Source organism: Dipodomys spectabilis, unplaced genomic scaffold, assembly GCF_019054845.1.
Source record: "Dipodomys spectabilis isolate Male_0828 unplaced genomic scaffold, ASM1905484v1 ptg000107l, whole genome shotgun sequence".
In the NCBI taxonomy this organism is placed as follows: Eukaryota; Metazoa; Chordata; class Mammalia; order Rodentia; family Heteromyidae; genus Dipodomys; species Dipodomys spectabilis.
Window position 1 is genome coordinate 6,594,891 of NW_024870784.1, and position 18,274 is coordinate 6,613,164.

Genomic DNA, 18,274 nt, shown 5'->3' on the forward strand with positions numbered 1-18,274 from the left:
CCGGGAGCCTATTGGAAGCCCAGGTCCCAGACTCCATCCTCTGTTGGGCAGTCCACTAGCCACGTTTCGAAGTTCTTGATGAGGCCGCAGTGACCAGCCGAGATGAAGGAGGAGCCCCACATTGCTGATTTTCAGTCTCCTTAATAACTCCTAGGGTTTGGTTTTGGTGAGCCACATGTGGCTGTAAGCACTTACTCCACACCTAGTTAATTGGCTGTTGGTGTGGGGGACACAAGCACTGGTAGCGAGCAAGCAAACTAGCTATGGAGGGAGGCTGGGAGAACAGCATGGTAGCTGGCTGGAAAGCCCAGGAGCAATGGTGAGTTGGAGAGTGTGCGAGATGGAAAGCATTGCTACTGTGTGTGTGCTTGGCCTGGGAAGACAGCCTGGGAGCCGAGCCGGGAAGGCTGAGGAGGAGTGCGCAGGTAGGGAACAGCCAGTGAACAGGTCCCGAGGCTGACCTGCGCGTAGGAGCTGCAGCCAGGTCTGTGGGCTGAAGTGTGGGAGAGAAGTCAGGGCAGCCAGCGGGGATGCTGCGGCTGACAGCTGGTGATGTGGTTGAGTCTTGGAGTGTTTTTAGGACCGCTGGATGCCTTCCAGCGCTCGCTCCGTCACCACCTCTGGGATTGAAGCAGGAGGCCCCAGGCTTGAGGTGCCTGGTGGCATCTAGAACAAGGGGAGCCCGGGCACCTCCCCCTGGGGCAAGCCTTCACCTAGTGGAAACACACAAGCACCCCACACTCAGATGGGAGAATGAAACGGAATCAGCCCGGGAAGCGGCAGTAGAGGGCCGGGGAACAGGGGCAGAGGGGCAGTAGAGGGCCCGGATGGAGCAGAGCCGGAAGCCAGGGATGCAGATAGATGTGGAGGGGGCCAGCGCCATAACAGGTAGAGGGACAGACGGGTTGACAGGTAACTGGCACCTGAGGGTCAGCGAGGGCAAAGAGAAGAGCTCTGGGGTGGTGGTGGTGTCCTGAGGGACAGGTGGAGAGGACAGATCCTAGCTGTGGAGGGGAAATCGATGATGAGGAAGAGAAGAGGAAGGGAGGCTGCTCTCCAGGTTGGCAGGAGGGAGGGCCCAGTGCCCAGGGAGGGCGAGAGCTGGGATCCTGAGCGGGACTTTTTGACCACTGTCAAACGTGACACGCAGGATCTTCTGCTGACCTTGGTCAAGGTCTAGTCTGTATTTGGGAGTCCGCTAAAAGTTACATGTTGTATGTTCCCCCTCTCCAGTTTTCTTAGTTCCTCCCATCTCTGGAAGGTTCTAGAAGATGTGACTCTCCTAAACCATAATTAGGAAAGCATGTGCATTTCTCTAACACAGACACAAAAGGAGACCGTGTCTTCATGTCTCCCCTGGGATCTGAACACCATAAAAATGTAGAGATACCTGGAGACTTAGTGTTTTTTTTTCCCCCTGCAAAGAATTTACTTGGAAGGACTTTAAAAAAAAACTTTTAAAGCAGAGAATAGTATCTTTGATCACCATATGCCCATTAAAATACTTTTTCTTTTCTTTGTGGACTTAACAAGACAAAAAAAACCCCACCAAAGTCTTTGATGAACCCCATAGAAATGGCGTGCTTGGGAAATGGCTGGCCTGGGATGAGCTGAAGGAGGTGGATTTCACACAGCGGCCTTTCTGTTTCACATTCCAAGACTGGCTGAGCAGAGGGGAAGGAATGCAGAGAGATCACTACACGGCGGGTTGTGTCGTAAGGGCTGGCGTGTCAGTCCACACCGGGATGGGTGCTGGGGCCTACAGGCTGACCCACAGCATCATTCACATACTCATGACCATCCGGGCTGCTACGAGGGTTTGTACCTGTGTGATCCTTAGAACAAATCCATTTCCTGTTATAATAAATCCCTGCCTTAGGAACTCCAAGAGGATCTCCTTGGAGCCCAGGCAGCAGACCATTGAAAAGTGCAGTAGAGCTAGCAGGTGCCAACGGCTCACACCTGTAATCCTTGCTATTGAAGAGGCTGAGGTTAAAGGATTGCTGTTCAAAACCAGGCGGATCTTAGAACCTGGGAGAAGGATGAGGAGAGGAACTTAAAAAATCTAGCTGCTGCAGGAAGTGACTAGACTTTCTCTCTCCTTCTTGATGTTTGCTCAAACGTTGAGATCCCCGTCCTTGGCCTGAGGGTTCAGATTTGCAGTGGCTTTTGAAGTCACAGTCACAGTTACCAACTCCGACAGCAAAGGGGACAGTGCAGAGCAACTCAGGGAGTGTTTGGAGAGCAAAGACTTGACAGCTTTGGGGAGTGCAGAAAGAGCTGATTTTCGGGCACAAAGTTAAAAAAAATGCCCAGGGGGCTCTCAGAGCTCTGGAAAGGAAGAGGTTAAGCAGCAGCCTACCTCCTCCCAACGCAGAAATAGCTTCTACCTGTTCTCCCGGTCAGTTGGTCGGTCATGCCACCCACCCTGGGGACAAAGCTGCTTCTGTCTTCTTTAAGGGCTTGCTTTCTTTACCGAGGTTTCGTGTGGATTTTTTTTCCTGTGGGAAGATGATCTTTGTTTTAATTGGCATGGGTGAAGGAAGTCCAGCCTTGGAACCAGCACGTGACAGGTGGTTTCAGTGTCTGTCCTCATTCCTTAATCAGGAGGATCGCACAGTGGGAACTTGGGAGGCTTTGAGGAGCTCCACTGCCCCAGGGGGACCAGAGAGAGGGACAGAGAGCGAATGCCCGTGTGTGTTCTTTTTCTCTTCCTCTCAATCCTTGCTGACCCAGATCTCCTGAGAAGGAGCCCAAGGGTTAAAAGGCCGAGGGGCTGCTGGTCCAGGCGAGGGGAACATCCACTCATCTTCAGGAGCACACCCAGGCACTGCCTGGCCCGAGGCTTATTGACTGGGCCCAGCTGCTCATGGTACCTGACGTTCAGGTCCAGAGCCACTCCCCTCCCCCTCCCCTTCCAATCTGCATCCGAAGACAGTAAGAAGGGCAAGCAGATGCCGCTGGGGGCTCATACCTGTAATCCTAGCTACTCAGGAGGCTGAGCTCTGAGGATTACGGTCTGTGAGACTCTTCTCTCCAGCTAACCAACAAAAAGCCAGAACTGGAGCTATGGCTCAAGTGATAGAGCACCAGCCTTGAGTAGGAAAAAAAAAAAGCCAAGTGGGAACATGAGGCTGTGAGTTCAAGCCCTGAAGTCGAAGGCCACCCAGCCCAGGGCTGTCACAGTTCCTGTGGGCAGTGTGGCGTATGCAGCATCTTGGGGAAAAGCCAGAGCCCTCAGGCGCGGCATCTGCAACCTGGCTGTTCTAGCGGCAAGCCAGGGAACCCCAAAGCAGGGCCGCACCCCGGGGCCTTGGGTGCTAAGCCAGGGAACCCCAAAGCAGGGCCGCACCCCGGGGCCTTGGGTGCTGTGTTGTCAGCAGGGGACTGGCATTGAATGTCACTTTATCATCAGTGTCCTAAGTGGGTGGACAGAGACTCGAGGATGCAGACTGAACGCAGCCTTCTTTTGAGGTACTAGGGATTGAACCCAGGGCCTCACACATACCACGCCACCTCGGTACTGAAGGAGTCACGACCCAGCCCTTTGGTTTTGTGTTCGTATGTAGGTCCTGTAGGGTTGGGGCAGGGCTTGTGTTCTCCAGTCTGTAGAAGGCAAACCTCTGCAGCTCCCACTTCTGAGACAAAGGCTCACCCATGTCCAGCTCCTCCCTGAGACAAAGGCTCACCCATGTCCAGCTCCTCCCAGAGCCCCACACGCCCCCCTCGCTCAAATTTTTTTATTTTAAATGCATTTTTAATTGAAAACAACTTGAAGCCAGGTGCCAGTGGCTCACACCTATAATCCCAGCTACTCAGGAGGCTGAGATCTGAGGATTGCAGTTCAAAGCCAGCCCGGGCAGGAAAGTCCCCATGAGACTCTTATCTCAATTAACCACTCAGAACCTAGAAGTGGCGCTGTGGCTCAAGTGGTAGGGCGCTAACCTTGAGCCAAAGAGGCTCAGGAATAGCACTCAGGCCCTGAGTTCAAGCCCTACAACCAACAACAACAAAAAGAACAACTTGAGATACAATTACATATCACTCTGAGTATATAAGCCAGTGGTTTTTGGTATATGTGCAGAGTTGTACAGGTGTCATCTCTGTTGTTTTTTTTTAAATTTTAAGTGGTTGTACAAAGGGGTTTCACCTCAATAAGTCAGAATTTAAGTACAGTGCAATGTCACCCCTCCCTTCATTCTCCCCCATCTTAATCCCAGCCATACTCTCAAATTGTGTAGTGCCATTTTTATATACGTATATTGAATATAATGACCCTATTTTCCTGCCCTTCCTCTCTCTGTCCATTTAACCCCGTTCTCATTGCCTCCAACAAAAGACATGCTTCAGCTTCCTAGTATTCGTTTTATTAAACTGTGTGGTAGTTGTTCAGAGGAGTTCATCCCAGTATGCCATCTGCTAGTCTTGTTTATATATACATATAATCTTGGATATGTTTTCATATATGTTTACAACTTAGATCTAACTTCCACATATGAGCAAAAACTTGCACTATTTCTTTCTCTGAGTCTGACTTACTTGATCGCTCTCTCTCTCTCTCCCTCTCCCTCTCCCCTCTCCCTCTCTCTCCCCTCTCCCTCTCTCTCTCCCTCTCTCCCTCTCTCTCTCCCTCTCCCCCCTCTCCCTCTCTCTCCCCTCTCCCTCTCTCTCTCCCTCTCTCTCTCCCTCTCTCTCTCTCCCTCTCTCTCTCCCTGTCTCTCTCTCTCTCCCCCTCTCTCCCTTTCTCCCTCTCTCCCTCTCTCTCTCCCCCCTCTCCCTCTCTCTCCCCCTCTCTCTCCTTCTCTCTCCTTCTCTCTCTCTCCCCTCTTCCTCCCTCTCTCTCACTCTCTCTCTCCCCCCTCTCTCCCCTCTCCCTCCCTCTCTCCCTCTCTCCTCCAGCTCTCTCTCTTTCTCCCTAACATCCCCATTTCCCTCAGGGGAGCAGTCTGGGGTGGATGCCAGGCCCAGGGTGGGGGAAGGGAAGCAGTTGGAATGGAGAAGGCAAGGACTGGGCGGGGTGCAGGGAGCAGAGGGGCTGCCTGGCACCCCGCTCTGTCCACACTCCCAGGCGCCCCCTGGTCTCCCATCACCCAAGGAGTCGTTTCCACAGTGAGCCCAGCTCTCGTCAAAACCCTGGTGACAGTAACCCCGGAGAATTCTGGCCTGAGAGTTCAAACTAACTGGGAATGCGTCTGTTGGGCACGATGCCTCAGCAAGGCTGATGGCCATGTTTCCGCCAGCCATCCACCTGTCCATATCCACCTATCCATCCATCCGTCTGTCTGTCTGTGTATCCACCCAACTATCCACCCATCTCTGTTTCTGTGTATCCATCAGTCCATCTGCCCATCTATCCACCTAGGCATCCACCAAACATCCAACAGAGCTCTCTGCAAGCATTCTGTGTGTGGGATGTTAGGCTCGGGACTCTGGGTAGGAAGCTGCTGGGGCCACTGGGCAATGGTGGAGAGGCGCTGGACCACAGCAGAGTTCCATTAAGGATCTCCAACCCCAGGACTAGGCAAGCACTGGCACAATGCCCACTCTCTCCCTCCTGCCCTGCCCAGTGGCCACCTAATCCCTGATGTCTGTGCCCCTCGGGCCCATGTTCATTTCCCTCAGCCTCCACTTCGGAGCCCCTGCGTCTGTCTACCATACTTAAGGCATCTTTGTGGGGTCCGCTCAATTCCCCTTTTTCACTCAGTGTCAGAAATGAAGCTTTTCTAGGTGTAGCACAGGAACGTGAGCACAGGAACGTGAGCTGTGTGCTGCGTAGAGCAACCCTGCAGCGTCCCGGGCAGGAGGGCACTGAGCTTGGAGAGCCATGGAGAGCTCAGCGGTTCAACTGCCAGCAGCTGGTTGAGGTGGATTTGAATCCAGACCTGAAGCCTTTGTTTTACCATACTACTCTGTTCCTTGGGGGAGCACTTTTCAAGGGAGTGTATCCTGGGCTGGCAGCTAGAAGATAACCCTGAGTCTGCCTCCCTGTGAGTTCTCTGAATGGACCTGTTGCCAGTCTACTTAAGGGTTTGGGGATAAAATCCCACCTACCCAGTAAATGTACATTTTGCCCTCCTCACAGCCAGGAAAAATGTTTCAAAACTCAGTGAGGGCCAGGCACCAGTGGCTCACGCCTGTAATCCCAGCTACTCAGGAGGCTGAGAGCTGAGGATTCCATTTCAAAGCCAGCCTGGGCAGGAAAGTCTGTGAGAATCATCTCCAATTAACCAACCAGAAAACTGGAAATGGTGCTGTGGCTTAAAGTAGTAGAGCACTATCCTTGAGCAGAAGAGCTCATGAACAGCACCCAAGCCCCAAGTTCAAGCCCCATGACTGACAAAAAAAAAACAGTCCATGAAACTCTTATCTCCAATTCACCACCAAAACTCCAGAAGTAGGGATGTAACTCAAATGGTACAACATTAGCCTTGAGCGTAAAAGCTCAGGGACAGTGCCCAGGCCCTGAGTTCAAGACCCAAGGACTGTTACACAAAAGACAACGACAGAAAACCCCACTGCCATGAGGCACCCTTCTTTCCATTGATTCCCCGCCACCAGTGAGCAGACAGCAACAGCTCTGTGTCCAGAAGATTCTGGTTTGGGCTCTGAGAGGCCGCTGAGGGCTTGGAGCAGGCACCTCCTTCCCATGCCCTGGATCTCGCTCTGTCCATTCCAGCCTCACCTGCAGGTGCCGGGCACTGGCTGGGGAACTATGACCATGTTCCCAGAGCAGCTGGGGGTCCACGCATCCCTCACGCAACCCCCAACAGCTGCTGTACTGACATGCCCGTGTCCCCTGTGCATGCTCACAGACAGAATCAGTCAGACAGCCTGTTTCCTATTAGCCAACTTCTGGGACATCTGTTTGGGTTAAGTGGTGTTCTTTGAAAGTGATCTCTTTTTTTTTTTTCCTCCTTATTCTTCCTTGATAAGAAAGAAAAACAGCCTTAATTTTAGATCGTGGAGAAACGACGCGTGGCAATTATTTTGGTTTTCTTCAACAAGATGCGTCTGAGTCGATGAGATTCATCTCCAGACCGGGAGCACTGGAAGAGTCAGTCAATCACACGCTATCCCTGGCTGAAGAGCCACACGGCCAAGGCGGGAAGGGCCGTGGAAGTGGGCCAGGCTGTTGGCAGACTCCAGCAGATGGCTGCTAATGCAATTAGCGATCATTGTGTTAAATGAGCCATTATTTAAATTATCTGCTGCTTTTCCCTATCTATTAACCTGCTGGAAACAAGACAGTGATATCTAGAAATCTCAGGCTAATCACTAACGAGATGAATCACCATCTTCTACCGTATTGTGCCAATTAGGAAATGGCTCTCCGTAGGGTTATTGCACCGTGCATCAGCTGGAGATGGGGAGGGACAGGGGCAGGGATAGATGGGGTCTGGGGCCAAGCAGGCACAGGCCTGTGGCTCTTCCGCCTCCCTCTGCCTTTGAGGCTGGGGGTTCTTCCCTTCAGGCCAGTCTGGGGCTTGTTCCTGTCTCAAACTGCGTGAAGGGACATTGGCTTGAGGGAGCATGTCTTAGTGTACTGCAGCTTCCACAACAAAATACCCAGAGCGGGTGGCTTCTAAACAGCAGAATCCTGCTTATTTCTCACCCTCTGGGGGCTTGGAAATCCCAGGTCATGCTGCCAGCATGCACAGCGTCTGGTGAGGGTGGCTTTCTGGTTCAAAGGAATGCACCTTCCGGCTCTGTTCTTTTAATCCCGTTGGACAAGAGGGGGGTACCAGGTGGTGCCGGGCACCCTGGGGGCTGGCTTCCTGGCGGTGAGGAGCAGGATTTCATCCCCCAGCCGTCAATTACTTGGGCTACAGAGAGCTTCCTGACATGCAGGCACTCTGGGCCTGCCCAGGCTTACTCCTGAAATCAGAGGACACAGGACGCTGGGTGGCAGGGGTAGGAGAGTGCACATAGGTATGTGGGTTTGTGCCCATTTATTTGCATGCCTGCACAGGAAGTTGCACCCAAAGGGGCGGGACGTATTAGGGAACACCCTGGTGAAGGAGCAGCGGGTCACAGGCAGGGGTGAGGGGTCCAAGAACAGTCCACAGCCTGAGGCTCCAGCACAGCTTGTGACATGTTGGGCATGGGGGAATTTCTTTCCTCTGTGTCTCGGATCCCTCTCGCGGGGTAGACAGTAGCCTCAAGAGCTGGGCATGATGAGTGTCTGTGTCTAGCACAGGGAGTGCTGTGGGCGTCTGTCTACTACTCAGACACTTGACTTGTCATGTCCTGGCCTTGCTGACCATAGGCTGTTTGTTTCTTTGGAATGGTCTCTCTGCAATTCTTAACTAGAACAATCACCTGGGATGGCCAGCCTGCAGAGCCCTGCAAACGTCTGCGCAGTGACAAAATGTGGTCTGTGACAAATAGCACAGACTGTTGGATCCGACATGCCCTGCGTTTGTGGGGCCTGTGGAGTCGCAGAGGAGCAACAGAGTGTGAGGGACAGATGCAAACATGAGGGTGTTCATAAAGAATTCCAGACCCAAGAAGGGAGGGCAAACATCTGCTGAGAAAGTCGCCGGTGGCTGGGGCCATTGTGCTTGGGACAATAGTCCTGTTGCTGCTTTGCCAGTCCTCGCGGTGCAGGATTCTCAGCGTGGTTTGGAATGCTGGGATGTCTGGCAGTGCCCGGGGGAAGAGCTGGGCGCCAGTGCAGGCTGGCATTGCATATGGGTGTCTCTGGCTGGTGGGCGCATAGCTGCTAGGGAGACCCAGGAAACGCCTGTGAGACGACCGGCTTCCGAGACCAACAAGGGCACAAGAAGAATCGTCTGTCGCTTTGTGTTATCTGTGGCTTTTAATGACCGAGGAAGAATGTTTCCAGCGGGTGTGCACCGCGCCTTGTTTTGAGAGGGACTAGTGTCCTGTGCCTATGAAGACAGACATTCTTGAAGTTCTAAAGTTCCCCGAAGTAACCCCGAATGACTCATTTTCTTTGTCTTCCCGGTCCTTCGCTTTCTGTGTGGTGCCAAGATGAGATGGGGGGCGCCAGTGGCAGGGCAGATGTAGGGAGTGGAGCTCAGGCCTGCCCAGCTCAGACCAGGCACGGTAGATTTGGTTCCTGGGCCGCTTGCGATGACAGACGTTTATTCTCTTCCAACTCTGGAGGGCAGAGGGCTGAGATCGGTGCCACCTGTGATGCAGGAGAGCCGACCTCGCCTCTTCTACCCTGGGGGTCATCTGCCTTGTCATCTCATAGCTGCATCTCTCTGGGCCTACCTGCTGTCCCACTGTGTGCTTTGTTCCCCATATTAGGTCGCCAGCCACGCTCATCTTAACTTGATTAACTCTATAAAGACCCCCTTTCTAAGTAACATCTCGGTCAGAGAAACAGGGCTTGGACTTGATGCCGGGGCTGTGATACACCTGGATGGAGGTGTGGGTCAGGAAGAGCCAGGTCTAGGGGTGGGTCAGGCTAGGTGATGGCAGAAAGTCTGAGGTCCTTGGCCAGGGGAAGGTCTAGTCCCTCCACCCAGAATGTGGGCAGAATAGAAGCAACTCCAGGCTGCACCCTGGGGGCTCTGGTGGGTTGGGGAGACAGAAGCAGCCAGCTGTGTGAAGAATATGGGGCATCGGAGCTGAAGGAGGAAAGTGAGGACCTCAAAGCCTGAAGGAAGAGGGGAAAGCCAAGTCAAACCCTGCTAACTCAAAAGAAGAACTGAAAGCACCAGATGTAATCAAACTGAGATCGTTGGCAAGAGCCCCAAGTACCAGTGAATAAGCCACACGAAACCACTTCCTGTTCCTCCAGTTCCCTTTCTTTTTCATTTATTTGTTCATTTTCATGATAGTACTAGGGCTTGAACTCAGTGCCTGGGTGCTGCCCCTGAGCTTTTATACACAAAGCGACCATTTGAGCTACATTTCCATTTCCAGCTGGTTAATTGGAGATAAAAATCCCTCCGATTTATCCCTCTGGGTTGGCTTCGAACCTGAGTCTTCAGATCTCAGCCTCCTGAATAGGTAGGATTATAGGTGTGGGCCATCAGGGCCAGGCTCTTTACCTATAACCTCTTAGACTTGATTTTCAAGGTTCTGAGATGTATCTTCCTATCCTATGTTTATCTCTAAGGATATGCTTGTTCCCTGAGTGGTTTCCTGTACCTGGCTAGAAGCAGATGCTGGGACTAAGTGACAGGTACCCACTCTGTCCCCTTGGATGCATTGTTCACAGGGACGATATGCCACCAGTCCACGTTGTTAACAGGGAAGACATGCCACCAATCTCCACACAGGGCATCTGCTAGGTGTCATGAGGACCTACACGGACTACTCAGATACCATCCCATACCCACTGGGATGGCTAAAGTGATAATAATCTTTTTTTTTTTTTTTTTTGGTCAGTCGTGGGGCTTGAACTCTGGGCCTGGGCGCTGTCCCTCAGCTCTTCAGCTCAAGGTGAGTGCTCTACCACTTGAGCTACAGCGCCACTTCCGGTTTTCTGGTGGTTTATTGGAGATAGGAGTCTCACGGTCTTTCCTGCCCGGGCTGGCTTTGAACCGCGATCCTCAGATCTCAGCCTCCTGAGTAGCTAGGATTACAGGCGTGAGCCACCAGCGCCCGGCTAAAGTGATAATAATCTTAAAAGAGTTTAATATCACCAAATTTCATGGAGCCAATGGACTACTGGTGCATGGCTGTCAAAGGTGATGCATGCATCTGCTCAGCAATGGCTTTTTTGTTGTTTTTAAGAAAACTAAAAAAGCAGCGGGATGCTGTTGACTCACACCTGTCATCCTAGCTACTCAGGAGGCTGAGATCTGAGGATCGAGGTTCAGAGCCAGCCTGGGCAGGAAAAATCATGAGACTCTTATCTCCAATAAACCACTCAGGAAACCGCTGTGGCTCAAGTGGTAGAACACTAGTCTTGAGCTGAAGTGCTGAGGGACAGTGCCCAGGCCCAGAGTTCAAGCCCCATGACCACCACCACCCACAAACAAGGCATCTACAAGCAGGTGCTGGTGGCCTACACCTGTAACCCTAGCTACTCAGAAAACTGAGCACTGAGGATGTGGCTCAAAGCCAGCCCAGACAGGAAAGACGGTAAGATTCTTATGTAAAGGAATTCTACTCAGTGGTAAGAGAGAATGGGCAGGTGCACACCGTGTGTCAGAATCTCAACACCAGCTGAGCAAAAGAAGTCAAACAGGAGGAACAGACCAAAACCACTTGCTTACATGTATTCAAAGTTCATAAACCCGTGAAGCCATCTAGTAATGGATGTCAGAGAGGGGAGGGGGGCATGGATGAGGACCTTTCAGAGATTCTAGAAGCTTCCATGTCTTGAGTTGAGAATATACCCTATCCAAATCATGTTCAAGAACCTGCAGCTTTTCCTGGTGGCTTTTTGAAACAAGGTTGTGCTGTGTAGCCCAGGCTGGCTTTGCGTTTGCGATCCTCCCACCTCCACCTCCTGAGTGCTGAGATTACAGATGTGCCACAGTCCTAGACAAGATCTTGTGTTTTCAAACAGATAAAGCATGTACTTCCATAAAGCTTTAGTGGATGATCCTAGACAGATGTCAGGTGCTCTGAGGGGACGCGAGGGGTCCCCAGTTTCCGGAAGGAGGCTAGGTAGGATCCTGAGCAAGGAAGGCCACACGGGTCTGGTTTTCCAGGAAGAGTGGAAGGTGAGAATGTGCTCCAGTGAGGGTTTCACCCCGGCAAAAGCCCAGATGTGACAGGAAGGGCCTTGGTTGGTTTGCCTGTGCCAGCAGCTGGGAAAGGAAACCTCCATTACTTCACGCAACTGCATCTGTCCGGAGAGGGAGGGGCTAAGGAGAAGGTCAGATCTTACAACAGCCTTTCCCACTAACTAAATCAGTAGAAGGCTTTTGCCAAATGATTGTTTTTGGCAGTTATTGCCTTGTTCAAATAACTGAGGCTTTCTGTTTGTTTTCTTTTTTTTTTCTTCTGAAACTTTAAAAGCTACAGATTCTGGTTGACACCGGAAGCAGTAACTTCGCTGTGGCGGGTGCTCCCCACTCCTACATAGACTCCTACTTTGACTCAGAGAGGTAAGTGATGGACCTGTATGTAGCTGGCTTGGCTGGGTTTGAGGGTACCATGTGGACTAGCATAGTTTAGAACATTCCAGAAAAAAAAAGGAGCCAAAAGACAGTCTGGCTCTGAGGGGGCTTGGTATGTATGTATAGGAAAGTGTGAGTGTGTATGAGTATGTGTGTGTGTGTACATAGAACATGCCTGATTTCCACTCCAGGAGATCTGTATATAGGAAGCCTCGAGGCTCAGGAGAGGATGGGTGTCATTCATGGAGGCCTCTCTGGGGATGGTTTTCCTTAGAGACAAGTCATGGCACTAAGGACTGACATGGGGGTTCCTTCTGGCTACTGGGGTGGGTGGTGCAAAGGGACAGAGCCGGGGAGGAGTCTGGAGCTAGCACAAGATTCAGTGGCGTGTAGCGAGGCCCCACAGGCCACATGGCCCCATCCAGCTTTGGAAGAGCCCCACGACTCAGGGTCACCCCCTCGGCGAACCCAAAGCCACTCTAAAACTGCATGCCTTTTGATTTCCCATCTATTTTGATGAAACTACAATTGAAACTCAGCCAGTGTTTGCTTTTAGGGTCGTGAACTGTCTGTAGCGTGAGAACTGCCATATCAGATTCTCCTGCTATAAATCCTTCATCTCTTCCTCCTCTCACCTTCCTTAGCCACAGTGTTTTTGTTCTAGGGAGCAAAGGCCAGCTTTTGCTGGGGGGGAAAGGAGAGGCAAGAGGCGCGGGGCGGCTTTTGAAGATGCCAGGCAATTTAATAAAATCTGGTGACTTGCGGTGTGGGAAACAAAAGTTATACAGGAAACCCACACTGCATGTGGGGCTCCCCTTCTGGTGGGAGGACTGCCCTGTGTGCCCGCCGTTCCTGCGCGATGGGGCAGGAGGAGCCCCAGAGCAATGGGGCTGGCTCTCCTCAAGGAACAGGCTCTCACTCCACTGCATGTGCTGATAAGTTTCATTGTTGGTATTCCCGGATGTGACACCTCCCACTGATTGCTTTGGGACAAAGCACATTAATTAAGCACCCAGAATTCACTGCTATAACCACAAAGGTGTGTACAGAAGTAGGTGGCATTGCTCTGTGTATTTGCAAAAGGGGCCGGTTCCTCTTGTGTGCACACCCTTCCCTGTGAAAGCTGGTGGGGCAAATATATCCTCAGCCCTCTTGGAGCCCCCACGTCCTGTTCCGGCTCTGGCTGGCCAGTCCGTAAGCTGGAGGCCAGTCTGCTCCACGAGGCCTGGGGAGACAGGGGAGGAAGCGGTCCCTGGTCACCGCCAGCTTGTTCTGTACCGATGTCTTTGAAATGAAATCAGTTATTGTACCTCACCTAATAGTTCATTCCAAATGTCCTGAGGAAATACACAGAGAACATCCCCGTGTGGAAATCAGGAGTCCCCCACAACCTAAAACTGTTCATGTCTCCACCCCGCTATAATGTTGCAAGCTTCTCGTGGTTAGTCCGTCAAAATGCAGGTGTGCCATACCTGTTTCATAAAATTACCCCCCAGCTGTATGGACCAGGCATGTGATACGAAAACGAACTTCAAGCTTAGGCTTGGCTCCCCACCCTAGCGTAGCTCATTACATATTTGCAAGTATCCTCCTCCTCCCCCCCCCCCAAAAAAAGTCCCAAATCTGAAATGCTTTGGGTCCCAAGTATTTCGGTCCTCAGGAAGAACAGGCAGGCCGTGTGTGTGCGCCTCTTCACACCTGAGACCGAAGGCGTGCGGGGCTGCAGCTGTGTGCACTTAGCCACAGACAGTTGACCCAGCAGGCCCACTGGTAAGTTAGACCTGGACACCCAGGGCAGCGTGGCAATGGGATTTCCAAACTGATGAAGAATCCTGGTAAAGTTCAAAAGGGGAAGAACACACAGTCACACACAGGTGAATGCCCCGTGTCTGCTGAGCCTGTATAGAGAGTACTGAGCCATGTGAGGAAGGAGGAGAGGCTCCGGCAGACGCCCGGATGCTCAGAGGGACTTCGGGGAGAGCGCAGGAGGGGACAGGTCTTACTTTCTGCACCTTCTAAGGTGCCCAGTGCTGGCCTATGAAAAGCCCCCAAACACCTCCATACATCTGCAATCCCACCCACCCCCCTTCCGGTCAGAGAGCCTTCCTCACCAAGGACCCTAATACCAGGGCAGGGCAGTCCCAGATGGGCAATGTTTCCACCTATGTTCTGGTCTGCCCTGCATGTGTCCTCAGTTTCCTCAGGGACTGCAGGGTGAACCCTGAGTGCTCAGGACTTGGGGAAGAAGAGAGCAAGTTCACATCCCCCACCCTGCCCTCCAGCCTGGCAGTCATTTCCTTCTTATCACACATCTGTGGACAGAAGATACAGACCCGGAAACTGAAGCCAGAGCCAGGACAGGAAGGTGACCTTCACGCACACTTGGCACTTTTGACGCTGCGTTGGTGACTTTCCAGTCTCCAGGGGGCACTGACAGGATGTGTTAGCCAGGTGTGCGTTTGGCGGCAGGTTCCCTTTGCCCATTCAGAGGGTTCCCTTCTGTGGCATGTGTTCTTTGGGATTGGTGAAAATCTCAGGGAGAGACAGAGTCCCAGACAGCTAAGCCTGCTCCTCCCCTAATTCCCCAAGAGAATTTAGATGTCCCTATCGGTTTTCTATGTTCTCAGGATGCCTCTCCACTTCTCCTTGTGAGCAAAAAGAGAAATGGCAGCCACACACCACGCACGTGACAAAGGAAAGCCCCTCTTCCTTCTGGTCAGCTTTACCTAGCTGCTACTTCCTGCTAGGCCTGCACTACTGAATGTGTGTTTGGGGGTGTGGGGGGGTAATGTGTGTGTGTGTGTGTATGTGTGTGCACACGCATGCCCGCGCATGTCAACACCAGGGCTTGAACTCAGGGTCTCGTGCTCTACCACTTAAAAGTCTCAGGGATTTTCCTGATCCAGGCTAGTTTTGAACATGATCCTCGGATCTCAGACTCCTGAATAGCTAGGATTACAGTTGTGAGACACAGGCACCTAGCACCATTACTGAAATGTAAAGAAACTTGTTTCTCTCTCTCTCTCTCTCTCTCTCTCTCTCTCTCTCTCTCTCTCTCTCTCTCTCTCTCTCTCTCTGTCTCATATTTTACCACCCTCCCATCTCATCTGGGCTTATAGTCAACATTGAATTATTATCGCAAAGATGTAAATGCTTGCTCTCGATGTAAATTGTATCAGATACCTTCAGATCACTTGAGCATCTACTAGGGTATAATCTGAACCACTGAATTTGACAGAAGCTGAGAATGTTCCCTTGCCTCTCAATCTTTGACAAAAGTTACCTTTTGTGAGATGTGGCTTCCTGTCCTGTGATGCCTTGCTATCTGCTTGGGCCTCTGATCTCTCTCAGTTATACTAAGCTTTCTGGTTGACCCACCAGGCTCTGATTGAAGTCTGCAGGCTTGATATTTGGATATTCAGGTTTAGTGCTTCCTGACGCATTGCACAGTAATTGGAGATTTAGCTCGGGTTCTTTGACAGGATCTCCTTGAGTAATAGGAGGAGACACCAGGCCACTCTGAGTCATTCTGGAGCTGGGCTCCATTAGAGCCATCTTTTCACTGGGGTCAATGTCCCAGCCAGTTACTAGACAAAGGGTGGGGGGATGGTTGCATTTTTTTGGAAAGTTTTGACAATGATTTGTTTTAGTATTACAGGGTTCAGGTATGGAGAAATGGAGATGAGAGAGAAACATCCTACTTCCCATCCAGGAACTAAAAGTTAAAGACTCAAAAGGGAGGTTCTTATCTGTAACCTTTATGCTTTCTGAGCTGAACCCATACCTGGGTCACATCCAGTGGGAGAGATGGCTGAGGCTGACCCAAAACACAGGTGTAACATCCGGGGCTTCCTGTTGCCCTAGCTGTCTGTTCATTCTGTCTACCCGTTGAGGAATAATTCTCAGATATTTACCATTTCAAAGAAGGCAGAGTCAAGGAGCCCTTCCCGTATCTCCTAATCGCCTAACTAAACATTAGAAAGGAAGTCTTGAGCAAGAAGAGCTTATCTGCCTTTCACTTTACTTCCTAGTTTATATTGTTGTTGTTTTTCTTTAAATTTACTTCAGAGTCTGGCTCTTTTGATATTTGTTTATATGTATATATACAGATATATGTGTATATATATATCTGTATATATATCTGTATATATACTTATACATAGTTTCCCTGTTTTCCTTGTATATCTAGCCTACTTTATTTCCCTCCTAAATGACATTGGCCCCTTTTCATGTTAAAAGGGGTGCAGAGGGCAATGGTCTGTCTTTTGGAGCTACTTCTGCTCAGGGTAGCTAGTTGAACCTACCTGAAAAAAAAAAAAAGGACAGAAAATTCAGTTGATCTGTGTTCATGATCAAGACCAGAAGAGGATCAGAACCAGAACACATCAAGTTATTCTTTTAACTATAAGAAGAAGAAGGGCTGGGGAGAGAAAGATAATAAAAACATAATGTAAAAAAAAAAAAAAGATATTAGTGAAAACCACCACCCTTTAAAGTAAACTGTGTTTCCTACATGTATAGCTAATAGGTTTTATAAAGGAATTAAAATCCAGTAAGCAGTAAGCATTCTAGGTGGATAGCTGTAGTAAAGCTAGCAACTTGTATCTGTCTATCTTCTCCTTTAAGTGGTAACAGGCTGGTCACAGCTGCCCTTTAGGTGCAATATTTTACTTTAATACTTAGTGTATACTGGAAAAGTTGATTTAATATCCTTTAATGACTCATAGGAATAAGATGTTTGCTCTTCAGTGAACTTGGCTGTTTCTGTGTCTGTTGCATGCACTTAAGAGAAGTAGGTTTTGTGACTTTTTGAAGCCAAAAAATTACCTCCGATCATTTAGCTTGTCTTAAAAGATAGATAGGTCCTATGAGTCCTTTGACTCTGTTATTTGGGAAACTAAGCTTATAGTTAAAATGTCATTCCTGTAATCCACCTGGGGTGAACCTTGTAAGTGGAATTAGGAAGCTGAAGTCTTACCTGGCATTCTTGAACTCGGGGCCTTGCACTCTGGCATGACTTTCCACTCAAGGCTGGTGCTCTACCACTTGACCCACACCTTCTCTTCAGGTTTTCGTTTCTGTTTTGCTAGTTCATTGGAGATAAGTGTCTTGCAGATTTGTCTGCCCCTGCTGTCTGCAAACCTTGATTCTCAGATCTCAGGCTCTTGAGTAGCTAGGATTGCAGGGGTGAGCCACCTGCACCCCGAGCCTGGTGACTTTTTAAGGAGATCAGGCTGGATACTTAGCAAATGTCTTTCATGTACTGGTGAAGGATCTTGTCCGTTGTTCAAATGGACAGTGTCCCAAGCCTGGTCCTTGTGGAACTGTGCAGAAGGGGCCTGGCTGGTTTGGGGCCTTGCGTATTTGCCCTTACTGAGGACATTAATGAAGCGCCAGGCTGGGTCTCAAGGACCCTGCCCATTCAGTTCTGGTGACTTCTAGAGCCACAGAAGAGTGAGAGGGATCACGGATTACCTGATCAGGCAGATTCTGAACCCTGCCACGTTCTCACCCAAGGACAGACGCCTTTAATTCTTCCCTTTCCTTATCTCCTTTGGTAGGCTTTCCTGCAACCCTCTTCCTCCTCGATGATTTCACGTTTCAGCCCCAGAACTCTCTCATTAGAGGAAGAACATTTTGTGAATTTGATTCAAAGTGTTTGTATTGCTATTGCTAAGCAGGCTTTCTTTCCTGGACCCCTGCATCCCTGGTTGATGGCTGTTTCTGAGCTCTTGGAATGGACATTGCAAATGAGAAGCCATCCGGTGTCTCTCTCCGTATATCTAATTAATGTGCAGGGAAGTAGAGGACCAAAGCATTGAGTGCCAAGATACAGAATGTTAGAAAATGAACATAAAGGATTTTGTTTAAAGTTCTGGAAGGTATAAGCTAACAACCCATAGAGTTGCTTAGAATTCTTCTCTGGGAGTTTTAATCTTTGAGGTTTCGTAAAAGAAATCCGGAGATGAGGAGCTTAGAATTGTTTTCTTCCACATTGTCTTAGACAAGGGAGGCTACTGATCTCAGGTAGCGATTTAAATTAATTAATACCAAGTAACAGCCCAGTTCTGTTGTTACACCATTGCATTCTAAGAGTTCACGACATGTGACTACCATATTTGTGTGTGTACGCACACGTGCCACTACTAGGGCTTGAGCTCAGGGCCTGGGTACTGTCCCAGAGCTTTATTTCAAGACTGGAGCTTCTACCACTTGACAACTCT

General features: G+C 50.4%; 1 protein-coding gene across 1 annotated transcript in view; it reads left to right on the forward strand.

Moving 5' to 3' along the window:
• The window catches only part of Bace2 (beta-secretase 2), a 56,994-nt gene that overhangs the window by 14,849 nt on the left and 23,871 nt on the right, over positions 1–18,274 (forward strand). Inside the window, exon 2 of the mRNA XM_042687327.1 lies at positions 11,950–12,038. Coding sequence (XP_042543261.1) covers positions 11,950–12,038 — 89 coding nt within the window. The remainder of the gene's footprint in view (positions 1–11,949; positions 12,039–18,274) is intronic.